Consider the following 25,947-nt stretch of genomic DNA (forward strand, 5'->3'; position numbering starts at 1 on the left):
CCTTACAACTGTACTTTTCATAGTCTAAACCAAAAAAAACCAAACCCAGTGCCGTCAAGTCGATTCCGACTCATAGTGACCCTATAGGACAGAGTAGAACTGCCCCATAGAGTTTCCAAGGAGCGCCTGGCGGATTCGAACTGCCGACCCTTTGGTTAGCAGCCGTAGCACTTAACCACTACACCACCAGGGTTTCCTTTTATAGCCTATATGGCTACAGATACTGACAACCCACCAGGACAGTGGTTCTCAAACTTGAGCATTCTTTAGAATCACCTGGAAGGCTTGTTAAAACACAGAATACTGGGCCCCACCTCCAGAGCTTCTGATTCAGTCAATGTGAAGTGGGGACCAGATGTTCGCATTTATAGCAAGTTCCCAGGTGATGCTTATGCTTCTAGTAGAGGGACCCTACTTTGAGAACCACTGCAGCAGTACTTCCTCCACATGTTCCCTTAAAGTATCCCCACAGAAAAGAGTTCAGCTGCCAACACTCACAGATCGACTCATGGTGCTCAGTGCCTTGGCCTCACATTGAAGGCTTCTAGGAAAAAAAAAATAGGATGGTTGTCATGACTAATTGTCTTTTTCAAGCTTTTCCAGGCACAAAATTAAAAACAGAAAAGGACTAAATTGAAAGCAAAATGAAACACCTAACGTTAACAGCATCTAAACACTGAGATTTATGGTATGGTTCCTGGAGTTACAGGAGCCCTGGTGGTACAGTGGTTAAAGTGCTCAGCGGCGACCCAAAAGGTCAGTGGTTTGAACCTACCAGCTGTTCTATGGGAGAACTACATGGCAGTCTGCTTCCGTAAAGATTCACAACCTCGGAAACCCTATGGGGACAGTTCTACTCTGTCCTACAAGGTAGCTGTGAGTTGGAATCGGCTCCATGGCAGTGAGTCCTGGAGTTAGGACAAAAGATGTAATAGCAATTCAGGTGAGCCCTGCCTGGGCTGACCACACTGACACCTGGTACCACTGAGGCTATAAGCAAAACCTTGAGCCCATGCGCAGGTGCTCCGGTTCCAACCTCAAAGCCAGCTCAGATATTTGGCCTCTAGTTTTATTTATCAATAGTAAATTCTTCCACATAGTTCTCCAAACACATTATCAACCCATAACACTTTTAACTAAATAACTTTTCCTACAAATTCTTTATTATTTTTTATACAGGAAAAAAATCAATCATCAATAAACAACTGCTATTGGAATACCAAGCAGGCAGACTGAAAATTTAGAGAGAAGCTGATAAAGAAATTTCCTTAGTACTCTTTTATTTTTGTACTTACCATCCCCAGACAACTTCTACTGGAGGTTCTAATTTCATTTTTCATCACTACAGGTGAAAAAACAAAGCATTTTTTATTAAGGCATAAAGTACTTCAGTATTCTATTTTAATTATCCAAACATGTGACTAGTATTTTAAATAAAAACCAAAAAACCAAAGCCACTGCCATCAAGTCGATTCCGACTCATAGCGACCCTATAGGACAGAATAGAACTGCCCCATAGAGCTTCTAAGGAGTGACTGGTGGCTTCCAACTGCCAACCTTTTGGTTAGCAGCCATAGCTCTTAACCACTACGCCACCAAGCTTTCCATATTTTAAATAGCACTGTTATATCAAATAACAAAAAGCAACTGCTGAGAATCATTAATTTATCAGAAATAACATTTCTGCTTAGAAAATAAGCTTAGTTCTACCTTTAATATATCGATGTATTGCAGAACTACTGACCTTTTACTTTGATCCCCAGGAGTCCATTACATTTCAGAATATGGGCTAGCCAATGGATTATACACTACCAAGTAATAAACCTATGCCATCCAAACGCAGTTTTTTTCCTGCTTCAGACCAGAGAAAAGGAAAGCAGAGGCAGAACGGTAAGGTCACTGAATACAGAGATTTTGAAACAAGTCATACTGTATGAACATGAGTCACTAAATGACTTCCTTAGTGACCAAAGTTGCCTAAGTAACAAAGATTTCTTACTATGCAAAGAAGTACATGGTCAGTGTGTTGGTTTTCAAACCCACTAGTCATTTCCTTCACTTAATTGCTAACTGCTCTTCCTGGCTGCAGTTTGGGGCCTGTGTTTTATGCAGTAACCCAGCAACTAGTACTTAGGATATATTTTGTCAAGGAAAACAGGGCGGTAAACTTCCCCTCTGAGTGGATTTCAGAGTAAAAGCAAAGCTTATTTCACCAAGGCACCCTGACTTTTTTTGTTGTTCTTAGGTACTGCTGAGTTGATTCCAACTCATAGTGACCCCACGTAATAGAGCAGAAGGGCCCCATAGGGCTTTCAAGGCTGTAATGTTTATGGGAGGAGATCGTCAGGTCTTTCTCCTTTGAAGCTGCTGGTTGAGTTTGAACCATCAATCTTCCAGTTAGCAGCCAAGGCATCATGAACTGTTAAACTAGATCTCAGTGTGGCAACCCAATTACACTGGAGTTAGATACAAAACTGATTTAATAGAGAAGAGAGAAGTAGATTAGGCAGTCACTTGAGTGCAAGGGAGGTGCATTGTTCACTTCTGTGTCCTCCCCACCTAGTCTAGAGCCTGGCACACAGCAGAGCTCAAAAAACATTGACTGAATGGAGGATCACTGTTTCTCTCCAGAATAATCTGAATCACTAAGTAATAATGCCACTACTGACTTAGGATTTCATCAGGCTTTTAACACATGTGTGCATTATTTTCCCCTTAAATCTCTGCAATGAGATGGTGATATCTGTTGTTCTTTGCCCTGTATGTATGTGAAGTACTTTAAGAATACTCTGCTTTAAACTAAAGCTGGTCTTGATGCGAATTATTTAGGAAACACTGAAATAATTAATCAATGAGATTAGTATCGCACGAAAAATTTTAAAAACTGGATAGTAAGTTCATATGTGTTTTCAGTCATGTTGCTTTGGGTTGGCTTAGAGAATCCTACTTGCCACGGGTCATGGATTGAATTGTGTCCCCCCAAAATCTGTCAACTTAGCTGAGTCCCAATATTGTGCAATTGTCTACAATTTTACATGATTTCCCTATGTGTTGTAAATCCTATTGCTATGATGTAATAAGACGGATTAGCGGCAATTACGTTGATGAGGTTTACAAGATTAGGTAGTGTCTTAAGCCAATCTCTTTGAGATATAAAAGAGAGAAGCAAGAAGGGAGACGGGGGGGCCTCATACCACCAAGAAAGCAGTGGCAGGAGCAGAGCACATCCTTTGGACCTGAGGTCCCTGCGGTAAGATGCTCCCAGACCAAAGGATAACTGATAGTGAGGACCTACCTCCAGAGCCGACAGAGAAAGAGAAAGCTTACCCCTGGAGCCAGTGCCCTGAATTTGGACTTGTAGCCTACTAGACTGTGAGAGAATAAATTTCTCTTTGTTAAACGCGTCCACTCGTGGTGTTTCTGTTACAGCAGCACCAGATGACTAAGATACCATGTAACTCACTGAACCTCATTTCACACAGCTCTTCTATTATGCTTGGGTTGCACAATATTAGCACCCTGAAGGACTAAACCATTAATAAATCTCCTTAATGTTCTAATTATTAGAGAGTAAGCACAGGGAGAAGAAGTCACTCTTATTTACAGAGACAAAGTGTCCCAAAAATGTGGTCCATTTCTTTCTTTTCCACTAGCAAATGAGGTTAAGCATTTTTATTCTTTTAGTTGCACGCAAGAGTCATATGCCATAACTATCAATTCATTCTGGTAGATTGAGTCAGAATTAAGAAATGAGATCTCCCACAGAAAACCCCTAAAAATGTCCACAGAATTCTTGATGAATCATTAAGGACACTGTATTCTCAAAATGGATCCTGTTACTAAATCAGAACAGGAAAAAATTAGTCCAAAGTGATAGACCGACACCATGAAAAGAATGCCAAAGAGACTTGGGGATGGCACCAATAGTAGTACAAAAACATCACGTCATGTCAGGTACCATTGTACAATGAGGTTTTAGAGTGTGGGTCCTAGAGCCAGAAGGTCTAGGTTCAAATCTCAGATCTGCCACTTCCTGGCTGAGTGAGCACGGGTAAGTTACTTAGCTTTTCCATGCCTCAGTTTCTTCACATGTCAAATAGAGCTGTTGCAAGCATTAAGTTAACACATGTCAAGTACTTGGGCATACAACAGGCACTCAATAGATGTAAATTATCATCATGACATTCCAATTGCCATTAGCTCTCCTATCTGGGCCAAATTCCAATTCTAGCAATGATATTAAAGTGTGCTTGGTTATCATTGCTGAGAGTTCACTAACCAAGGACTGTGCAAACCAATCCAGTTAGCAAAAAAATACAAGAAACCAAAAAAAAAAGAAAGAAACACCAACCCAGATCTAGCCATGCAAACATCCTGCACTGAATTCTCACATCTAACCTCCTAAAGTTTTTGAGATGACATATGAATAAATTATATTTCATCAGAAAAATATTTTATAACTTATGTTATGAAGAAATATGCATTTAATGTATATTGAGCTCCAGTTCCATAATTTTTTTTTTTTTTTGGTCATTCCACATATCCGTGAGTCATGTTAGAGGGCTTATTTCTAGTATTTAACTAATTAGAAATCCAAGATCTTACTCAGTGCTTTAGAAATCTTAGTAGAATTACAAAGAACTGCCAATCCCTTTATTCTGCTACGGTTAACTCAGAATGGTCTGTCTTTACTTATTTCTTGTGATTTTAATAGATTTTCGTAATCCTCTTGCCTTGCATAGTTTTACCATTATGCCATTTTATATTTCCTTGCTTTTACCACACAACTTTATTTAGTGTTACTTTGCATTATGTGTTTATTTTTTTCTAGTACTCTGTTTTCCACCAAAGTTTGATGGGATATATTTCAAACTGTGAGTTTATCAGACACATTCAGAAACAAACTTAATATCCAGGGTCCTGAAGAAAATCATTTTCACTGGCTAAATGAACGCAATGTAACAAAGCTGAAGCATCTTCAAATTCGTGGATTTAATAATCTGTTTTGATTAGAATGAAGGTCTTTTATTTTTCCCAAATATACTAGGAAAAGATTTGGCTATATACATAATTGACATTCCCTTTCTAACTTCGCATATTAATACAAACACAAATCAGAAATTATTTATTGCAATTTCTACCACTCTTTATAAGAAAACACTGCTATTAAACAAAGTTATTATTAGGAGATCCAGTACCTAAATACCCCCAGGAAAAAAAATCTCCCAGCACTTGGGAACTAGATGACCTCCTCCAAACAAGCAGAATAAATGCCCAGAATACCGTGCACTTGATAAACACTCTAGCAATGACCTTTCTTCTTTAGCCTAAAAAATGGTAACAACCTTATAGGCCACTGGGAAATCCCTGCTTGCTTTCTTGTGGGAGTCTGACTCAGTACTAACAAAAAGGTGACAATGTTACTTAGGTCTCTTTAGAATGGGATCTGCTTTATATAACTGGGTTAGTTTTTTTGTATCTAAAGAGCCAATACTGAAAACCTAGCCTCACTTCTTTGTCTAACATGAAGTGGAGGTTGTTTGGACTAGGGTTTCCCACCAGGTGTTAGTTAACAACTTTTTTTTTCCTCCTACGTACTTACTACCTTCTCTTTCCTTAGTCATAGATTATTAATTGGACCTCAATGAAGTTGTAAATTATATATAGCTCACCGGGAACTGTAATCTGTTTTTCTTTCCCCCTGAAAAAATACCTGAAGACATTTCTAGGAATGTATCTTAAAGTTTCCTTTTTCTCTGAACTTTTTAAGACTTTTAGAGGATACTGAAGAAGTCTTTGATGTTACACAGAAACCAGACTAACACATTAACACATTTATAAGAAACAATATAAGACCATCAACATTAGCTATTCCTTTAAGTGAAGAAATTAGATGTACTGTAGAAGGTGATGGTGCATGATTTCACTTATATCTAACCTTCTTCATGACCCTTTATTTTCTATAACTGGAGAAGGGAAGATATTTCCAGGTAAGGGGATCTGAATTAATCATCTTTTATCTCAAATCGATTTTCCACCTAAGTATCATATTTCTATCTATACCTGGAATGCTCAATTTGACTAGCTTGTCCTGCCCCTAACTGTACAGTCTAAAAATCAACCCCCTTCATCATCACTCTATCTCCAATGTCAGGCTCCCACTGCCACTCACCTGATCTGCTGCAAACAGCCCTCAATTCAGTATCCCTGATTCATCTTCCACAACATGCCAGAACGATCTTCCTAAAACATGGCTACAAGCATGTCTTTCTCCTAGTGGAAAATCACAGTGAATTCCTACTGCCCACCATGTTAATTATAAAATCCTCTCCCTGGCATTTAGACCTCTCCAACGCATGGCCCTATATCAGCTTTCCATTTCATTTCTCCCCAACAACTACTCCATAAGCCAGTCAAAATGGGATACTTCCTATTCCCTAAATGTTCCCAGTGCTCCGTCATCTATACACTTTTTGCTTATACTGTTTCATCAGCTTAGAACATCCTTTCTCTCTACCATCGTAAGCTGTGAAAATCATACCCATTCCTCAAGTACCACCTTTGCTAAATACATCTTCTTATCTCCCTCAATGGATATGATCATTCCTTTATCTAACCCTTGGGCATGAATGAAATATGCATTGATTTCTCCATCACAGCACTCACTCCCCACATTCTGCTTTGTCTTTTAGCTCTTTTTGTGCTTCCCAGTCCTTTAAAAAAGGCTATGAGCTCCCTGGTAGGCCTGAAAAGTTTCTTACTTACCTGTATACCCTATGAAGCACTGCAGGCAGAACAGAAAATGAATACACCTATCTGTTGAACAGAATCTGAAGAATGCCCTGAAGGTGGGAACAATGTGGTACGCTTCTAGAACAGAGAGGAGCTTAGGGCTTCGTTGACATCGTGCATGATGGGGAGCCACAGAAAACGAGGATGGGTATGTATACTTAGAATGATGTTATCAAAAGCCATAGTTTCGCAATGAACCTCAACCTCTGATGAGCCTCTGCAGCAAAATTTCTGTTTCCTTCATAGTCTTTATTACAACTTGTTTGTTCCTTTGAGTATCGTCTCTCTGTATCATACACTCACGTGCAAACTAAATTCTACGTTCCAAGAAGGCATGGATTATGCCTGTCTTGTTCCCCAGGCTCAGTGTCCAGCAGGAGTGCCTCGTGCATGATAAATATTCAATAAATACGTATTAAGTAAATGAATGAACGTTGTGGATCATAATACCTTGTAAAAATTGAATGCAGTAACATATGTAAAGTGACTAGGAGAATGCTTAAACATAATAAACCAAAAAACCACACTAGATGCCATTGAGTTGATTCCAACTCAAAACAACCCAAGCACAGAGTAGAACTGTGCTCCATAGGGTTCTCACGGCTCTGACCTTTTGGAAAGGTCACCAGGACTTTCTTTCAAGGCATGTCTGGGTGGGTTTGAACAATCAACCTTTCAGTTAGCAACCAACCACATTAATCATTTGTACCACCCAGGGACTCCATTTAATAAGCTGCAGTAAATATTAGCCCTCCCTACTTTCTCACCTTTGATGAACTACTCATCATTAATTCATACATTCGACAAATGTGCCAAGTTTTTCTTAGGCCGTCCCTCATATTCCATTCAACAGGTAAGTGTTTCAATTTTCTGTTCTGCCTGCAATGCTTCATAGAATATTCAGATAAGTAAGAAGCTTTTCAGGGCTACCAGGAAGATCTTAGCCTTGTAAAAGAATTGGGAAGTACAGAAAGTGGCATTCTACCACCACTGGAGATAGAATGGTAGACAAAACAGAGAAAAATCCCTACCCTAACGGAGCTTACATTCTAGTGATGGACTGAGTGATGCACTTTGGTTCATTAGGGCATCTTGAGAAAGCCATTTTCAAAAAAAAGGGGAGGGGAGCCAGCTCTGAGAGATACACACTGGTGAGGGAAGTGATACCCTGGAGGAGGGGGAGCCAATTGCATTACTGCAGGGATGAAATATGGAATGGCTTGGATGTGAGTGACAGCAGCATAACAGTGGATACAGGAAGCAATGGGACATGTATCATATCATGATACTCTTTGGATCTGACCAATATAGTATAAGGAAGTGGCAAGATGATGAAAGTTTCTAATCTTGGTGGTTTGCTGAGTTGCCCTTAATAGATAGGGAAGTTGGGAGGGGAAGCTGCTCTGGTTGGTGGGTTTTAGGGTGTGAGATGAGCTCAGTTAAATTTTGGATCTAATACTTCTGAACAGGTAGAAAGGAATCTAGGTGAAAATGTTTAAGTCACAGATGAAAGTCCAGATTTCGAGCTCAGGTGAAAATGAAACCCCCTTCTTATCCAACCGTTATGGATCATTGCTACATCATCTGCATGACACAAAACATTATATTCTGAGTGTCTGCCAAACTCTGCTAAGAATCTTCTCTTACCCAGAAAAATCTGTATTAATCATTCTGGAACACAGTAGCCCCCTAATTAGTATTTGTGAATTGAATTGGTTGAGAGTAAGGAAAATTTAGTCTTTAAGGACAGGAGAAAATACAGGCATTTAGAGTCAAAAAGGCCTCAGTTCAAATGTTTGTTCCCTTTCTCCCCTTTCTTGCCCCCTTACTAATTACACGACCGTAAGTTATTAACCTGAGTCTTAGACTTACCTGTAAAATGGATGATCAAATCTATCTTGCAGGATGCTGAGAGAGCATTAAACTAAATATATATGCACAAAGTGACAGTCATTCAGTAGGCACAAAAATTAAAGCAGCTATTATATTATTTGGAGCTCTGGTGATGTAGTGGTTGGGAACTCAGGCTGCTGACCAAAGGTCAGCAGTTTGATTCCTTGGAAGCCCTATGGAACAATTCTACTCTGTCCTATAGGGTCGCTATGAGTTGGAATCCACTCAATGGCAATAGGTTTTTTGGTTTATTATAATACTTACTATCTTTATCACCATGCCTTTTAGGTTTTGCCAAATTTTTCACCATGTCATTTCATCCACCGTCTCGCTTCTATCATTTCATCAGACAATCCTGCTAGAAGTTGTCCTCGTGGCCTGGCGGCCTGTGAGCCAGATTCCCTAAAGCTTCCACAGGACACTAAGCTCCTCTTCGCATGGCTGGCTGGTCAGTCAGTGCAAATCACCCAATTCAGCTGACATCACCACAGCTTGCAAATCCCCAAATCACTGTTAGTACTTTAGACTTAGACTGGGTAATGTTTATGCCTGGCTTACACACTGTACCACTGGGGCCTCATTTATACACAACTTGCATCATGCAATGTATAAAGCAGCTTCATAGCACAGCCTTTAAAAATACTTCTGAGGTAGCTTTTCATAGCCATCAAAAAATAAATATGAAAACTGAGAAAAATATGCTTACATACTGTTTACTTCCAAAAGGTAACTAAAAACAGAGGTAGAATATAGGAGGATTAGTTACCATACGTGAGGATGTTAGTTCAGATATGTATTTCCCTCATTGATGACTATCACTCATTGTTTTAGGCACTGTGCTAGGCACAGTATATTTCGTCTAAGAATGAATTTAATTCTTTCCAAAGTTTCACGTGTACTACATGAATGAGTAAAAAAGTTTTTGCAACCTTCACCTCTCTATAGTTCATCTGCAAATGATGAAAAATTTCTAATAAGATGGAAAATATATATATAATATATATTTGTTGTTGTTAGCTGCTGTCCAGTCAGCCCCCGATTCATTGTGACTCATGCCAATGTGATCAGACCATTGTGATCCCCAGGGTTTTCACTGGCTGAGTTTTTCAGAAGTAGATCACCAGGCTTTTTTTCCAAGTCTGTCTTAGTCTGGAAGCACCACCGAAACCTGTTCAGCGTCACAGCAACATTCAAAACCTCCAGTGGCAGGTAGGTGGTGGTCGTGCATGAGTTACATTGGCCAGGAAATGAACCCATGTCTCCTACAGGAAAGGTGAGTGTTTAATCACTGAACCACAACTGGTCCTCATAATAATATACACATACGTATATACACACACATAATATACATACACACACACACATATGGCAAGTGAGCACACCAGCTGTGGCAAGAGAGTAGCCTAGCACAGCCCTGAGAATACAGAATGGGGACAGCAGTGGAAGGAGAAGGGACACCCCTCAGATTACCAGGAACACCAGGGCCCATCCCAGAGGCAGTCACCACAGCCCTGAGGAACGAGTTGTGGGCACAGACAGGGCACACTGCCACACCACACGAGAGCTTTGCCCTCATTTTCTGTAGTGAGTCAGTCAGCAAGCATCCCTTGACAGCGCCAGCCACCACATTGCCCCGGGATCAGCATTTTATGTAGGAGTAAGGCCCACCCTTTCTCCCCCCTCCACCATAGAGAGATTGCTTTTCTCATCCTAAGGGTTCCAGGCAACCTCACAATGGCGACATTTGCTGAGCAGAGGCTTGAATAAAGGGCTCTCAGAGAGCAAGATGGGAACGTGAAGCACAGGCTCCTCTGCCAGGCATGGAGTCCCAGGAATGCTCTTTGGGAGTGACCCCAGCCTCCCAGCGAATGAGGGAATAAAAGAAAGCCACAGTAGGAGTGCTGTGCAGGAAAGGGTCCTCGGCTGGACCTTGGCACTGCCATTTGCCAGAGCTAACTGAAATGAGGTAAACAAAATATTGCCTAGAAGAAGCATAGAATAAACCCCTTCATTTGGCTCCAAACCATTCTTCTTAAATGCCAGGTAACCTTCAGTACTCCCCCCCCCCCCACACAAAGAGAGAAAACTTTCCTTTTTTCCCCAAGGTGTTTCTATTTTTACAGTGGTTCTGAAATTAATCTTTTCAGTACTCCCTAAGTATCATAAGTACTCAAGAAAATGTCGATTTTTTAAATTGCTACTTAATCACAAGAAGACTGGTTCCCCTTTCCTCCCTTTATCTCCTTTGGGTGGTAACTATTCTGTGTTTCACTAATATTGAAACAATAGCCCCTTGAGTTGAGTTATTTACCTAGAAAGCTTAAGGTGATGGAATCTCTCCATGTCATGGACCACAGCTTTATCTCTCTCACTCCAAGACCAAAGGCACAAATCCTCTTCTTGACAACAGACCACAAGAATTGGTGACATTTCTCGGACAAGTCCTCAGAATTCTGCACTGCGCAGCTCTGTCCTAAAATTAACACATAAATCTATTTTCCTCAAACATTCTGTCATTTGAGTTACATGACTGCCTTTCATTTGATCTCATTAATCAAATTGGGGGTTTAAAGCAACACCTAATTACTTCTGTAATTGGCTCAGATTATACCGTTAATGACTTCTACTACAGCAGAAAAAAGCAGTGATCTCTCAATTTGATTCTGAAACTATGTACGCCGAATTTCCTCTTTTACCCAGAACCTGCAGATCATTTTAAAAGTCGGGTGTGGTTTCATAGGGGGAGGGGGAAGAGCGAGAGGAGGCTGGAGTGAAGGGTGGGAGGGAACTTTTTAAGTAAAGCTATCACCAACTGCCCGGAGACCCGCAGTTGGCGACTCTCCAAGGTCTGCGGAAAGTTCCTTCTAAAAAGTGCGCACATTGGAACAAAATCACGATTTGGCGACTTCTTAAAAATAAAGGGTGCTCTTGGCTCCCCCACGGCTGGACCGTACACATCAAAGCGACCGCCGAGCTCTAAGTGGGGTAAGATTTAGAACAAAACACTGAGCGTGGGGCCCGCGGAGACTTAAGTCAACCTCGTCTAACGGTTTCCCTCGAACTGCTAGGCCCCCTAAACCTCTACCGGCCAGCAGGGCGCAGTGAGTCACCCTCAGTGACTCACAGACCCCGCCCCTCTTCCCTGGGCTTCTCTCGGCCACCGCCTCAGCCCCGGCCGTCCGAAGCCGGACGGAGTCCGTTAAGTCCCTGCACAGTACCCTCAAGACAAGACGAAGAAAAAAGACGAGGGTCCTAATTGTCCCCCCTTTCGAAGCGGGCAGCGCGCGAGGCTCCACAGGTCCAAGTCCTGCGTTCTCCGCTGCGCGCGACCCCACCCCACGCTCCAATTTCAGGCGCTCTTTGTTTCTTTCTCGCCGCCTCTGGATATGCTCGATCCTTTACTCCCCCTCTTCCTGCTCCTTTAGCCGAGGGTCTCTCCCCCCACCGGCTCCCAGTCTGCGCAGCCCTGTGTCCCAGCGCCCGCCGCGCACCCCTCCCACCAGTGCGCCTCCTCCCACGTTCCTTTGGCGTGGTCCCCAGGACCCTTCTTATCCAGCCCGGGGCGCCTTCCCCAACCACCGCGCGACCCCCGCCTTTTTCGGCACCCAGGGGTGAGCAGACCTCCGGCAATTACGAGGAAAGCCCCCAAAGTCCTAGCCAAACTTAGCAAGTAACGGGACCGTGCCCAGTCCGGTGCTGCCAGGAGCCGGGAGGAGAAAGGCTTGAGGGCGCCCCCGCCCCAAACCCCCGCCCACTCCCCCCTCTTCTCGCCAGGTCCCCATTGGCTGGCGCGCTTCGCGGCTTGGATGGCAGTGGGAGGGGACCCTCTTTCCTAGCCGGGTTATAAAAACAGCGCCCTTGGCAGGGTCCCGTCCTCTGCCACTCTCGCTCCCGGGTCCCCGCGCCAGAGACGCAGGAGTGCTCCCACCGCACACCCACCGCGCCCTTGCTCGCCTCTCCTCCCGGAGCCAGTCCGCACAGCTGCAGCCGCCCAGCCCACCGCCACCCTCCGCAGCCATGTCCACCAGGTCCATGTCCTCATCCTCCTACCGCCGGATGTTCGGCGGCCCCGGCACCGCAAGCCGGCCCAGCTCCAACCGGAGCTTCGTGACCACGTCCACCCGCACCTACAGCCTGGGCAGCGCGCTGCGGCCCAGCACCAGTCGCAGCCTCTATACCTCGTCCCCGGGCGGCGTGTTCGCCACGCGCTCCTCGGCTGTGCGCCTGCGGAGCAGCGTGCCCGGCGTGCGACTGCTGCAGGACTCGGTGGACTTCTCGCTGGCCGACGCCATCAACACTGAGTTCAAGAACACCCGTACCAACGAGAAGGTGGAGCTGCAGGAGCTCAATGACCGATTCGCCAACTACATCGACAAGGTGCGTTTCCTGGAGCAGCAGAACAAGATCCTGCTAGCCGAGCTCGAGCAGCTCAAAGGCCAGGGTAAGTCGCGCCTGGGAGACCTGTACGAGGAGGAGATGCGGGAGCTGCGTCGGCAGGTGGATCAGCTCACCAACGACAAGGCCCGCGTGGAGGTGGAGCGCGACAACCTGGCCGAGGACATCACGCGTCTCCGGGAGAAGTAAGGAGGAGCCCGGGCCACTTACGGGGGTTGGGGGACGACGTCCGGCAGGGCCGCGGGAAGAAGGGGGAGGGGAACGACGCCCTCCGAGGGGCTGCCACGCCCTTGGGGCGGTGGCGGCGCGGGATTCCTAAACTCAGACCTTGCAGCTAGCATTTCCCCTTTGCACGCACTCATTGCCCAAGAACGCTCCGTTTCAGGCAACGGATTTCATAAAACTAAAAAAAAAAAAAAAACCCACTTTGAAATTAAAGGCACTTGATAAAGATGAGAGTGGTTCGTCCAAACTTTTAAGAAAGTTTTTGGCCCCTCCTGGCGGGCTGCCAGTAATGGGGCCGGAAGGAGGGAGGAGAGGATAGCTGTGGAGAACGCGAGACAAAGGATGGCCGTCTCCTCTGGGGCGGGAGTGGTGGCGTTTGCTTTGCAGGTCCTAGTGGCGACTGTGATTGCTTTTTCATGCTGCGGCCAAGGTCCCGCTAAAACTTGCCGAGGGCTGCAGTTCTACAAGGGCTGCAGTCGCTGGCTGCCGGCAGAGGCGGCTGTTGCCTCGTGGCGCAGCGACGTGGTGGTTGGGTGCGGCCGCCCTCCCCTGGCGGTTTCCCAGTTCCCCTTGGTTAATATGCAACTGTTTCAGGTTGCAGGAGGAGATGCTGCAGAGAGAGGAAGCCGAGAGCACCCTGCAATCTTTCAGACAGGTTTGTAGACTTCCTTCCCCTTCGTCGGCAGCGGAACCACCCAACCAACCCACTGGCGATTCTAAAAGTTACTTAGAACTTAAGTCCAAAGAGTGCAGAAGTTCACGTCTGTGCATACAGCCCCCTAGTGGTAGAAAGACCACAAATTGGAGCTTTTCCAGCTAAAAACCTTTGAGGGCTTTACCCTTTCTTTAGGACATAAATAAAGTCTTTAACTTTTTACTTTGTTTCAAGATTTTTTTCAAGGAAATAAAGACATTTCTTTCTTTCTTTTTTTTTTTGGAACGCACTGACATTGTGATTTTGAACAGTTACAGTTTGATTTAGATTGTGGCTTGCTAAAGTTGGCCAACTTTTACAAGGCCACAAAAAGCGCAATTTATGCCCTGTAGTTTAAAAAGTAAAAGGTGTCGGAAGATGAGAAACTTAGTTTGACTGGCATGAAGCCAACAAGTTTCCTTTCTTTGCCAGTTCTATTGTGGCGGTAAAGTTAGGTGGAAGTATCGCTATGCACAACTATTTTGTGATCTAATAAGGGTGAAAAGAAGCCATCTGTCCTCTTGGCTGAAGGCTATTAATGGTTTCTATGGGATTCACTATGGAATGTAGATACAGACATTCTGCAAATGTGGTGGCTTTGGACGGAAATAATAGGAGTCTTTGTGTTCCCAGAGAAGCTTTGCAACAGGCTACATTCTTATTGAATATGTAATGATGTAAGCGCAGTTCTAATTGGACACAAGTATTTGCTAACATCGTGATCTCCGTTATCTAATACCTGGCCCAGCTTGTGAAGTATGTGATGTGAAAAGTTTTTAAAGCTACAGTCATACATCAGATTTTGAAAGGCCGTTATTGGCTTCTTATATTCTCTAGCACTGCCCACAAAAATAAAGAAGAAACCTAAGGCTGATGAATACAATTTTAAGTAAAGGATTTTTTTTTCTCCAATGTTATAGTGGAAGGAATTTTAACTTAAAATTAAAACCAAGACGATTTCCCAGCACAGTTTATTCTCCTGAACACTTACTGGAATTGGCTGTACAAGCACTCTAAGATCAATAGCCTAGGATGATATTTTGAAACTGAAATACATTTGCCAAATTAATTTCAGTGCACAGCAATGTGTGGTATTCATTGTAGTCATTGAGCATTTATGACCATACCTGTAATGTCTGCAGAGTACTGAGTTAATATAAAGTAATATTAATATAAAAGTTCCCCTCTTTAGGGAATAAGTAAAATTTCTCACATTCTCTTCAGTGGAGTGTCACATAGAGCATTTTGTAGAGGTTAGTAAAATATCGTTTATATCTGTTTTCGAGATTAACAGCAAGCTAAAATGAAATTGTTTCCAAGTTGGATCTTTTTGCTGTCACCCATTCTTCATTCACTTTTCCATGAAAGTGATACAAGTGTCTCAGTATTTTAAGACAATAAGGCTATAAGTTGTATTCCAAATATAACTGCCTACAAGTTAAGGTATATAAAATCCTCATGGAATCCCTTGGGAGAAATAAAATCTTAGTTTCAAGAGTGTGCACTTTGATTTAGAATGTAGCGGTTTGCAAACATTGGAGACCGAGGAGAGCAAGATCAGCAAGAATTCTTCACATGGTTTCATTATATACAAGTGTTTTCACCAGTCATTCTGAAAAAAGCTGAGTAACTGACTTGACCGGGGCGAGTAAAGAGGATGGGCACACCGTTATAGGATGAGTCAAGGGAGTTTCAGGACAAAAATCCACCAGAGAAAGCAAAGCGAATACAGTTCAGAGTTCCAGGCATTTTCCTTACTTGCTTGAGCTGTATCTTTGCAGGTGCGTACCCTGAACTTCGCTATGAGATTGCTACTTGATATATATCCAGCTTTGTAACGTGGAGCCAAATGAATAGATGGTTCCAAAGGATAATTTTCAGAAGATTTGAGTAGAAAAAAAGACAGCTTAGGTATACACTGAAATTTAAGAAGCAGGAGTTCCTGTTCCACATGTATTCACATATGCATGAGGGTTTGTCACCTGGCAACTCCTGTCGTGCTATTCTATGACGTTAAACACAGACACATATCTTAAAAAATGTTGTTGCCTCGATTTTTTTAATTAGCAAAAATTTAAAGTATTACTGGTAAAATCTAAATTCCCGGATAATTGAGCGCAGTTTACCCTGATGACATGTATTTATTTTGAAATTGTCTATTAGCCAACCTTGAGTACAACAGACCAGGTCACAATACAAATTTATTAACAGAGAAGAAAGCATAGTATAACACTAGAGCATTTACAAACTCATGCAAGGGTCATAGAATTTATCAAAACCATTTCTATAGGGAATGACCTAGGTAAATATGACTAATTAAAAATGAATGGATATGTGATGTAAGCTATAGACTTTAGCTTTCTCTATATCCTATCTTTACCCTTTTTAAAATAGGATGTCGACAATGCTTCTTTGGCGCGTCTTGACCTTGAACGTAAAGTGGAATCCTTGCAAGAAGAGATTGCCTTTTTGAAGAAACTGCACGATGAGGTAAGTGGAATAACTTTTAGTGATGAATGCAGGTGAAGCTGCTCCCATCCTTGGCAAGGCTGACCTGCGTCTGTTCTTTCTTCAGGAAATCCAGGAGCTGCAGGCCCAGATTCAAGAACAGCACGTCCAAATTGATGTGGACGTCTCTAAGCCTGACCTCACGGCCGCCCTGCGTGACGTGCGTCAGCAGTATGAAAGTGTGGCTGCCAAAAATCTTCAGGAGGCTGAAGAATGGTACAAGTCTAAGGTATGAAGCAAGTCAGTATGGCTAGAACCAAAGAAAGGCTTTTGTTCCAAAAATACCGTACCTGTCTTAGATTCCTAAATATCATTTAGCTCCAGTCAAAAAGCTGACTAACTTCTTGGTCAGATTTTGCCTTGTTGCTATAGCCTCCCCTCCCATACTGCCTCGTTCAGAATAGCAAACTACCTTTCCACTAAACTTCTTTCACCTTTCTTCAAAGTCAACCCCAACACATACCCTCGGCCTCCACCCTTTTCTGATGGGGCAATGTGATGATAGATCCTGCTTCAGAATTTCAATGTCAGCATTCCACTGACATTTTAAAACAGAAATTTAGACAGATTCTGTAAGACATTGCGATTTGTACTTAAAGTATAAACTTTGGTTTGTATCATGCCTTATTTGTTTATTTATCGTCTTAAGCTTTCTGATTTTTCCAGGAAAGTTGGACGCTTCCAAAAGAATCTTTGAGAATTTCTGTACAAGTCATTTAACATCCACTAGGTCACAAATGATAGAACTCCAAGTATTCAGACATAAAAAATCAGAATTACGGTTTATTTTCCTGAGACTCAAAATATTTGACTCTTGGTCACGTATCCTGAACTTCATTCTACGTTCTCATTTCTTCCTGACAGTTTGCTGATCTTTCTGAGGCTGCGAACCGGAACAATGATGCCCTGCGCCAGGCGAAGCAGGAGGCTAACGAGTACCGGAGACAGGTCCAGTCCCTCACCTGCGAAGTGGATGCTCTTAAAGGAACTGTAAGTACTACACTGCAGTACCAGAGAAAAATTAACCAACTTGGACCCACTCAATTGACAAAGCCAATGGTAATATCTGAACAAAGCTTCAAGTGAAGAAAATTTTATGTTTTCATCCAAAGAAGATGAGTCATCAGGATAGATTCAAAAAGCTGTAGATTGAAATCCACAGGTTTTAGCTGAAATATTTTATTGCTTGTAAAAGGAAAGGACTAGGTACCTGTATGCTCTACCCAGAAGTAGAGTACTTATCACTTGCCCCTATTGAAAATTATACAAATGGACTGTAAAGAATTCTGGGAATAGCCGGGTTTTCCCTGGGATAACATTGGAAGCCTTTCTCGCTTCTTGCAGAATGAATCTCTGGAGCGCCAGATGCGTGAAATGGAGGAGAACTTTGCTGTTGAAGCTGCTAACTACCAAGACACTATTGGCCGTCTGCAGGATGAGATTCAGAACATGAAGGAAGAGATGGCTCGTCACCTTCGTGAATATCAAGACCTGCTGAATGTTAAGATGGCCCTTGACATTGAGATTGCCACCTACAGGAAGCTGCTGGAAGGCGAGGAGAGCAGGTATAAAATACCAGTTTGCACATCTGGAGTCCCTGGCTGTTACCAAACAGTTAATGTGCTTGGCTGCTAACTGAAAGGTTAGAGGTTCAAGCCCATCCATAGGTGCCTTAGAAAAAAGGCCTGGGAGTCTACTTCTGAAAAACCAGCCACTGAAAACCCTGTGGAGCACAGTTCTACTCTGACACATATGAGGTTGCCATGAGTTGGAATCAAATCAGTGACAACTGGTTTTGGTTATGTGTGAATTAATACGTACCATTTGCTAGGTATTGTGTTACCCTCTATAATACCTAGCAGATGGTAGGTATTAATTCACAGATAACATGCATTGTCTCATTTAATCCTTAGAATATTTATGCAAAGTAGATACTTTCCTGCAACATTGGGTTCAAACAGCAACCGTTGTGAAGGGTGGTGCAGGACCGGGCAGCGTTTTGTTCTGCTGTATGTAGATAGGGTTGCTGTGAGTTGGAACCGACTCCATGGCAACTAACGACAACAAGACAGTGTCCACTCTTTCTAAGTAGTTACTTAGAGCAAGTAATTTGCTCTAGTCAGAGTCAATCAGTAGTGGAGCTGGGATCTGAACCCAGAGCTGCCTGTCAAAGCCCACCCTCTTGCAGTACATACCCCTGAGGAGAAAATGCTTGGAGTCAAATCTTTTAAATGCTAATGAGTCCAGTCAATGAGTAAATGCAAATCTCTAACTTAACAATTACTCAAGTAAATTTTCTTATTTGATTAAAACAAACAACACAAACATTTGTCCTGGTTCAAGTTATTTTCAAAAATTTTACTGTTTTCCTTCATCTTTTGTAGGATTTCTCTGCCTCTTCCAAACTTTTCTTCCCTGAATCTGCGGGGTAAGCATGTATTTTCCCTTATGAAAAATTACAGCAGCTTGTCGGCATTTCGTTTATGAGAAAGACTTGTTCTGTATGATATCTGAAAAACACAAGGACAAATTCTATTAAAACTCTCTAGATTTTTTTAAACCTCTAATTTCCAAACCCAGGCACTGTCTTACACTCTGTGTTTCAACTGAAATTTAAACTCCATTGAATTCTTCCTGATGGTGCACACACGGAAGCACTGTGTCTCGTCCTAATGCTACCAGGCTCTTGACTTTCAAATAAGTCATAGTCTTCAGAATTCTTTGGAAGTATTTTTAGAATTATTTTGCAGCACTTTAAAGAAGCACTTTAAAAATTGCAAAAGATCATGATTCTTTGAATAAAAGAGTTACTTGTTTTATTCACATTTTATTTTTACTCATTTTTGTCCTGTTTCTTTATGTAGAAACCAATCTGGATTCACTCCCTCTGGTTGACACCCACTCAAAAAGGACACTCCTGATTAAGACAGTTGAAACTAGAGATGGACAGGTTGGTATCTTTTAAATAAAAAGTGGAATAATCTTGGATGGGAATTAATATCCATTTAAATCAATATTTCTGTATCTCAGATATAATTAGCTAATTTGGGAGCTTTCAGTATCACTCATGCCTGCTCAAAAAATACCACACCTCTTCTTCCAGCAGTGGGGCCCTGGTGATGCAATGGTTAAGAGCTTGGCTGCCAACCAAAAGGCTGGCAGTTCGAACCCACCAAGCTGCTCCTTGGAAACCCTATGGGGCGGTTCTACTCTGTCCTATAGGGTTGCTATGAGCCTTAATCAACTTGATAGCAATGGGTGCTCCCCCTCGCCGCCCCCAGCGACACTGCATGTAGCCAACTAGTTATTTGGCTCCGAGATGGCAGTCTTCCTGAAGTCCAGAATGAGGGCTTTTGCTGTGGTGCTTAGTTTACAATGGGATTAAAGGTTCCTTAAGTTACATCCCAGAATAGCTTCATTAGACTGCTTCAGTGTCAGGAATGTCTTAATCCTGGACACATGGCTTTCCCCTTCTGACAGTCACCTAAACATTCCTATGCCCTTCTCTGTAGTACAAGGATTGGTTATATGTCAATTGATTTTTTGTTACCGCTCTACTGTAGTAAAGCAATGGTTGAGATTTATTTTTAATCTTTATTGAATCTTTACTTGTCCATAAATTTAGCCCATGTTGCTACACATTTTCATGTCTTAACTGCTTTTAAACTGTTGCATCTGATTTTTAAAACATCATTCAGAAGCAGAGTTTTTTTTAAGTATTTTTTTAGGAGTCGTAACATTCCGTTGAATACTTAGTTTGCCTATAGGTGAGGAGCACCTTGCACATGTATCTGTCCCTTCAAGCTGTAAACCTTGCCATACAGAACTAATATAACCTTCCAACTTTCACAATAAACGATATATATTTAGTAGGATTTCTTTTCAGGCTTTATGGGATAATTTAATCTTCAGCATATAGTGTTATATTTGATTTGAGTTTTATTGTTTCAACAGGTTATCAACGAAACTTCTCAGCATCATGATGACCTTGAGTGAAAATTGCGCACACTCAGTGTAGCGATATATTACCAGCAAGAATAAAAACGAAATCCATATCTTAAAGAAACAGCTTTCAAGTGCCTTTCTGCAGTTTTTCAGGAGCGCAAGATAGATTTGGAATAGGACTAAGCTCTAGTTCTTAAAAACCAACATTCCTAAAAGAGTTAGAAAAAAAGTTTACAACGTAATCTAGTTTACGAAGAAGTCTTGTGCTAGAATACTTTTTTAAAAGTATTTTGAATACCATTAAAACTGCTTTTTTCCAGCAAGTATCTGACCAACTTGTTTCTGCTTCAATAAATCTTTGGAAAAACTCTTTCGCTGTGTCATTTGTTTCATAGTACTAAAAAACCAAAACCAAACCCGTTGCCATGGAGTTGATTCCAACTCATAGTGACCTTATAGGACAGGAGTAGAACTGCCCCACGGAATTTCTGTAGGGTTGCTGTGAGCAGAATCAACTCGACGACAGTGTGTTATTTTTTTTTTCTTTCTTTTATTCTTATTTATTGTGCTTTAAATGAAAGTTTACAAATCAAGTCAGCCTCTCATATGAAAACTTATACATGCCTTGCTATGTACTCTTAGCTGCCCTCCCCCTAATGAAACATCACACTTCTGCTCTCCACCCTGTATTCCCCGTGTCTGTTCAACCAGCTCCTGTCCCCTTCTACCTTCTTATCTTGCCTCCAGACAGGAGTTGCCCACATAGTCTTCACGAGTCTACTTGAGCCAAGAGCTTACTCCTCACCAGTATTATTTTCTGTCTTTATAGTCCAGTCCAATCCCTGTCTGAAGAGTTGGCTTCAGGACTGGTTCCAGTCTTGGACTAACAAAAAGTCCAGGGACGATGACCTCCGGGGTCCCTCTAGTCTCAGACCATTAAGTATGGTCTTTGTACAAGAATTTGAGGTCTGCATCCCACTCTTCTGCTCCCTCAGGTTTTCTCTGTTACGTTCCCTGTCAGGGCAGTCATTGGTGGTAGCTGGGCACTATCTAGTTCTTCCGGTCTCAGGCTGATGTAGTCTGTGGTTTATGTGGCCCTTTCTGTCTCCTGGGCTCATCTTTACCTTATGTCCTTGGTGTTCTTCATTTTCCATTACTCCAGGTGGGTTGAGACCAATTGATGCATGTAAGATGGCTGCTCGTTAGCATTTAAGACCCTAGATGCCACTCACCAAAGGGGGATGCAGAACGTTTTCTTATGCCAATTGACCTAGAAATCCCCTGAAACCATGGTCCTGAAACTCCCATCTCTGCTACCCTGGCCTTCAAAGCATTCAGTTGTATTCGGGAAACTGCTTTTGGTTTAGTCCAGTTGTGCTGACCTCTCCTGTATTGTGTTGCCTTTCCCTTCACCTAAAATAGTTCTTGTGTACTAATTGGCGAATACCTCTCCCTCCCTTCTCACCCTCATAACCGTCAAAGAATATTTTCTTCTGTGTTTAAACTTTTTCTTGAGTTCTTATAATAATGGTCTCGTACAATGTTTGTCCTTTTGTAACTGACTAATTTCACTCAGTATAATGCCTTCCAGATTCCTCCATGTTATGAGACGTTTCATGGATTCATCATCGTTCTTCATTGTTGCGTAGTATTCCATCATATGAATGTATCATAATTTATCCATTCATTCATTGATGGGCACCTTGGCTGCTTCTATCTTTTTGCTGTTGTAAACACTGCTGCAATGAACATGGGTGTGCATATATATATCTGTTCATGTGAAGACTCTTAATTCTAAGGAGTGGAATTACTGGATCATATGGTAGTTCTATTTCTAGCTTTTTAAGGAAGAACCAAATCGACTTCCAAAGTGGCATAGTGGTTAAGTGCTACGGCTGCTAACCAAGAGGTCAGCAGTTCGAATCTGCCAGGGGCTCCTTGGAAACTCTATGGAGCAGTTCTACACTGTTCTATAGGGTTGCTATGAGTAGGAATCGACTCGACAGCAGTGGGTTTGGTTTTGGTTTGTACAATTTTATATTCCTGCCGCAGTGTATAAGTGTTCCAGTCTCTCCACAACCTCTCCAACATTTATTATTTTGTGTTTTTTGGATTAATGCCAGCCCTGTTAGGGTGAGAAGGTATCTCAGTTTTGATTTGCATTTCTCTAATGGCTAATGATCGTATTTCCTCATGTATCTGTTAGCTGCCTGAATGTCTTCTTCAGTGAAGTGCGTGTTCATATCCTTTGCCCATTTTTTAATTGGGTTTTCTGTTGTTGAGTTTTTGCAGTATCACGTAAATTTCAGAGATCAGATGCTGATCTGAATCGTCGTAGCCAAAAACTCTTTCCCAGCCTGTAGGTAATCTTTTTATTCTTTTGGTGAAGTCTTTGGATGAACACAGGTGTTTGATTTTTAGGAGCTCCCAGTGATCTAGTTTCTCTTCTGGTGTTTGTGCATTGTTAGTAATATTTGGTAATGGTTTATGCCATGTATTAGGGCTCCTACCATTGTCCCTATTTTTTCTTCCATGATCTTTATCATTTTAGATTTTATATTTAGGAGCCTGATACATTTAGAGTTAATTTTGTGCATGATGTGAGGTATGGCTCTTGTTTCATTTTTTTGCAGATGGATATCCAGTTAAGCCCGCACCATTTCTTAAAGAGACTGTCTCTTCCTCAGTTAACAGACTTTGGGCCTTTGTCAAATGTCAGTTGTTCATATCTGGATGGTTTTACGTCTGGATTCTCAATTCTGTGCCGTTGGTCTCTGTATCTGTTGTTGTACAGTACCAGGCTGTTTTGACTACTGTGGTGGTATAATAGGTTCTAAAATCAGATAGTGTGAGGCCTCCCACTTTGTTCTTCTTTTATCCGAGGCCTCTTTCCCTTCCACATGAAGTTGGTGATTTGTTTCTCTGTCTCATTAAAAAATGTCATTGGTATTTGGATCGGGATTACATTGTATCTATAGATCGCTTGGGGTAGAATTGACATTTATACAATGTTGACTCTTCCTATTCATAAGCAAGGTGTTTTTCCACTTATGTAGGTCTCTTTTGGTTTCTTGCAGAAGTGTTTTGTAGTTTTCTTTGTATAAGTCTTTTACATCTCTGGTAAGATTTACTCCTGAGTATTTTATCTTCTTGGGGGCTACTGTAAATTGTATTGATTTGGTGATTTCCTCTTCAACTTTCTCTTTGTTGGTGTACAGGAATCCAGCTGATTTTTATATGTTTCCCTTGTATCCTGATACTCTGCTGAACTCTTCTATTTGTTTCAGTAGCTTCCTTGAGGATTCTTTAGGGTTTTCTGTGTATAAGATCATGTCACCTGCAAATAGAGATACCTTTACTTCTTCTTTGCCAATCTGGATGCCCTTTATTTCTTTGTCTAGCCTAATTGCTCTGGCTAGGACCTCCAGCACAATGTTAAATAAAAGTGGTGATAAAGGGCATCCTAGTCTGGTTCCCATTCTCAAGGGGAATGCTTTCACACTTTCTCCATTTAGGATGATGTTGGCTGTTGGCTTTCTACAAATGCTCTTTATTATGTTGAGCAATTTTCCTTCTATTCCTGTTTTGCTGAGAGTTTTTATCGTGAATGGGTGTTGGACTTTGTCAAATGCTCTTTCTGCATCTATTGATAAGATTATGTGGTTGTTCTCTTTTGTTTTATTTATATGGTGGATTGCATTGATTGTTTTTCTAATGTTGAACTATCCCTGCATACCTAGTATGAATCCCACTTGGTCATGGTGAATTATTTTTTTGATATGTTGTTGAATTCTCTTGGCTAGAATTTTGTTGAGGATTTTTGCATCTAAGTTCATGAGGTATACAGGTATGGAATTTTCTTTTTTTGTGCTGTCTTTACCTGGTTTTGCTATCAGGGATATGCTGACTTCATAGAATGAGTTTGGGAGTATTCCATCCTTTTCTATGCTCTGAAATACCTTTAGTAGAAGTGGTGTTAACTCTTCTCTGAAAGTTTGGGAGAGCTCTGCAGTGACGCCGTCTGGGCCAGGGCTTTTTTGTTGTTGGGAGTTTTCAAAATTACCTTTTCAATCTCTTGTTATGGGTTCATTTAGTTGTTCTACCTCTGTTTGCTTTAGTTTAGGTAGGAAGTGTGTTACTAGAAATTTTTCCATTTCCTCTAGGTTTTCAAATTCGTTAGAGTGCAATTCTTTTAGTCATCTGATAGGATTCTTTGAATTTCAGTTGGGCCTGTTGTGATATCACCCATCTCATTTCTTATTTGGGTTATTTGCTTCCCCTCCTGTTTTTCTTTTGTCAGTCTGGCCAATGGTTTATTGATTTTGTTAATGTTTTTAAAGAACCAGCTTGGTGTTGTTAATTCTTTCAATTGTTTTTCTATTCTCTATTTCATTTAGTTCTGCTCTAATATTTATTATTTGCTTTCTTCTGGTGCCTGAGGGTTTCTTCTGTTGCTCTCTTTCTATTTGTTCAAGTTGTAGGGATAATTCTTTGATTTTGGCCCTTTCTTCTTATTGGGTGTGTGCCTTTATTGATATAAATTGACCTTTGAGGACTGCTTTCGCTTTGTCCCAAAGGTTCTGATAGGAAGCGTTTTCATTCTCATTTGATTCTATGAATTTCTTTATTCCATCCTTAATTTCTCCTATAACCCAGTCATTTTTGAGCAAGGTGTTGTTCTGTTTCCATGTGTTTGATTTCTTTTCCCTGCTTTTTCTGTTATTGATTTCTACTTTTATGGGTTTACGGTCAGAGAAGATGCTTTGTAATATTTCAATGTTTTGGGTTCTGTTAAAGGTTACTTTATGACCTAATACGTGGTCTATTCTAGAGAATGTTCCATGTGCGTTGGAAAAGAAAGTATACTTGTCTGCTGTTAGGTAGAGTATTCTTTATATGTCTATGAGGCCATGTTGGTTGACTGTGGCATTTAGATCTTCCATGTCTTTATTGAGCTTCTCTCTGGATGTCCCGTCCTTCACTGAAAGTGATGTGTTGAAGTCTCCTACAATTATTGTGGAGCCATCTATCTCTCTTTTCAATGCTGTTAGAGTTTGTTTTGTGTATCTTGAAGCCCTGTTGTTGGGTGTGTAAATATTTATTGTGGTAAAATCCTCCTGGTATGTTTTTCCTTTAATCATTATATAGTGTCCCTTGTGGTGAATTTAACTTTAATGTCTATTTTGTTGGAAATTAGTATTGCCACTCCTGTTCTTTTTGGATTGTTGTTTGCTTGATATATTTCCTTTGAGTTTTAGTTTGTTTATGTCTTTAAGTCTAAGGTGTGTCTCTTGTTGACAGAATATAGATGATTTGTATTTTTTTAATCCATTCTGCCCCTCTCTGTCTCTTTATTGGTGCATTTATTCCATTTACATTCAGGGTAATTATGGATAGGTATGAGTTTAGTACTGTCACTTTGATGTCTTTTTTTTTGTGTGTGTGTACTGTTGACAGTTTCTTTTTTCCACTTAATTTTTTGTGCTGAGTAGTTA

The 25,947-nt window shown here is 41.6% G+C and overlaps 1 protein-coding gene and 1 long non-coding RNA gene across 2 annotated transcripts; one reads left to right on the plus strand and one right to left on the minus strand.

Moving 5' to 3' along the window:
* Nucleotides 1-6,171: 6,171 nt before the first annotated feature.
* On the minus strand, nucleotides 6,172-12,515 carry LOC104845959 (uncharacterized). Its single transcript, XR_010321958.1, has 2 exons — nucleotides 10,997-12,515; nucleotides 6,172-6,273 (listed from the first exon to the last, which is right to left on the minus strand). It is a non-coding gene; the product is annotated as an uncharacterized LOC104845959 (long non-coding RNA).
* A 66-nt stretch (nucleotides 12,516-12,581) lies between these two features.
* VIM (vimentin) lies at nucleotides 12,582-20,822 on the plus strand. Its single transcript, XM_003410563.3, has 9 exons — nucleotides 12,582-13,265; nucleotides 13,900-13,960; nucleotides 16,394-16,489; nucleotides 16,575-16,736; nucleotides 17,372-17,497; nucleotides 17,852-18,072; nucleotides 18,892-18,935; nucleotides 19,372-19,457; nucleotides 20,462-20,822. Exons 1-9 carry the CDS (start codon nucleotides 12,703-12,705, stop codon nucleotides 20,501-20,503), a joined length of 1,401 nt encoding a protein of 466 aa, XP_003410611.1. The 5' UTR covers nucleotides 12,582-12,702; the 3' UTR covers nucleotides 20,504-20,822.
* The last annotated feature ends 5,125 nt before the right edge of the window (nucleotides 20,823-25,947 follow it).

The sequence above is a fragment of the Loxodonta africana genome, chromosome 4, assembly GCF_030014295.1.
Source record: "Loxodonta africana isolate mLoxAfr1 chromosome 4, mLoxAfr1.hap2, whole genome shotgun sequence".
Taxonomy (NCBI): Eukaryota; Metazoa; Chordata; class Mammalia; order Proboscidea; family Elephantidae; genus Loxodonta; species Loxodonta africana.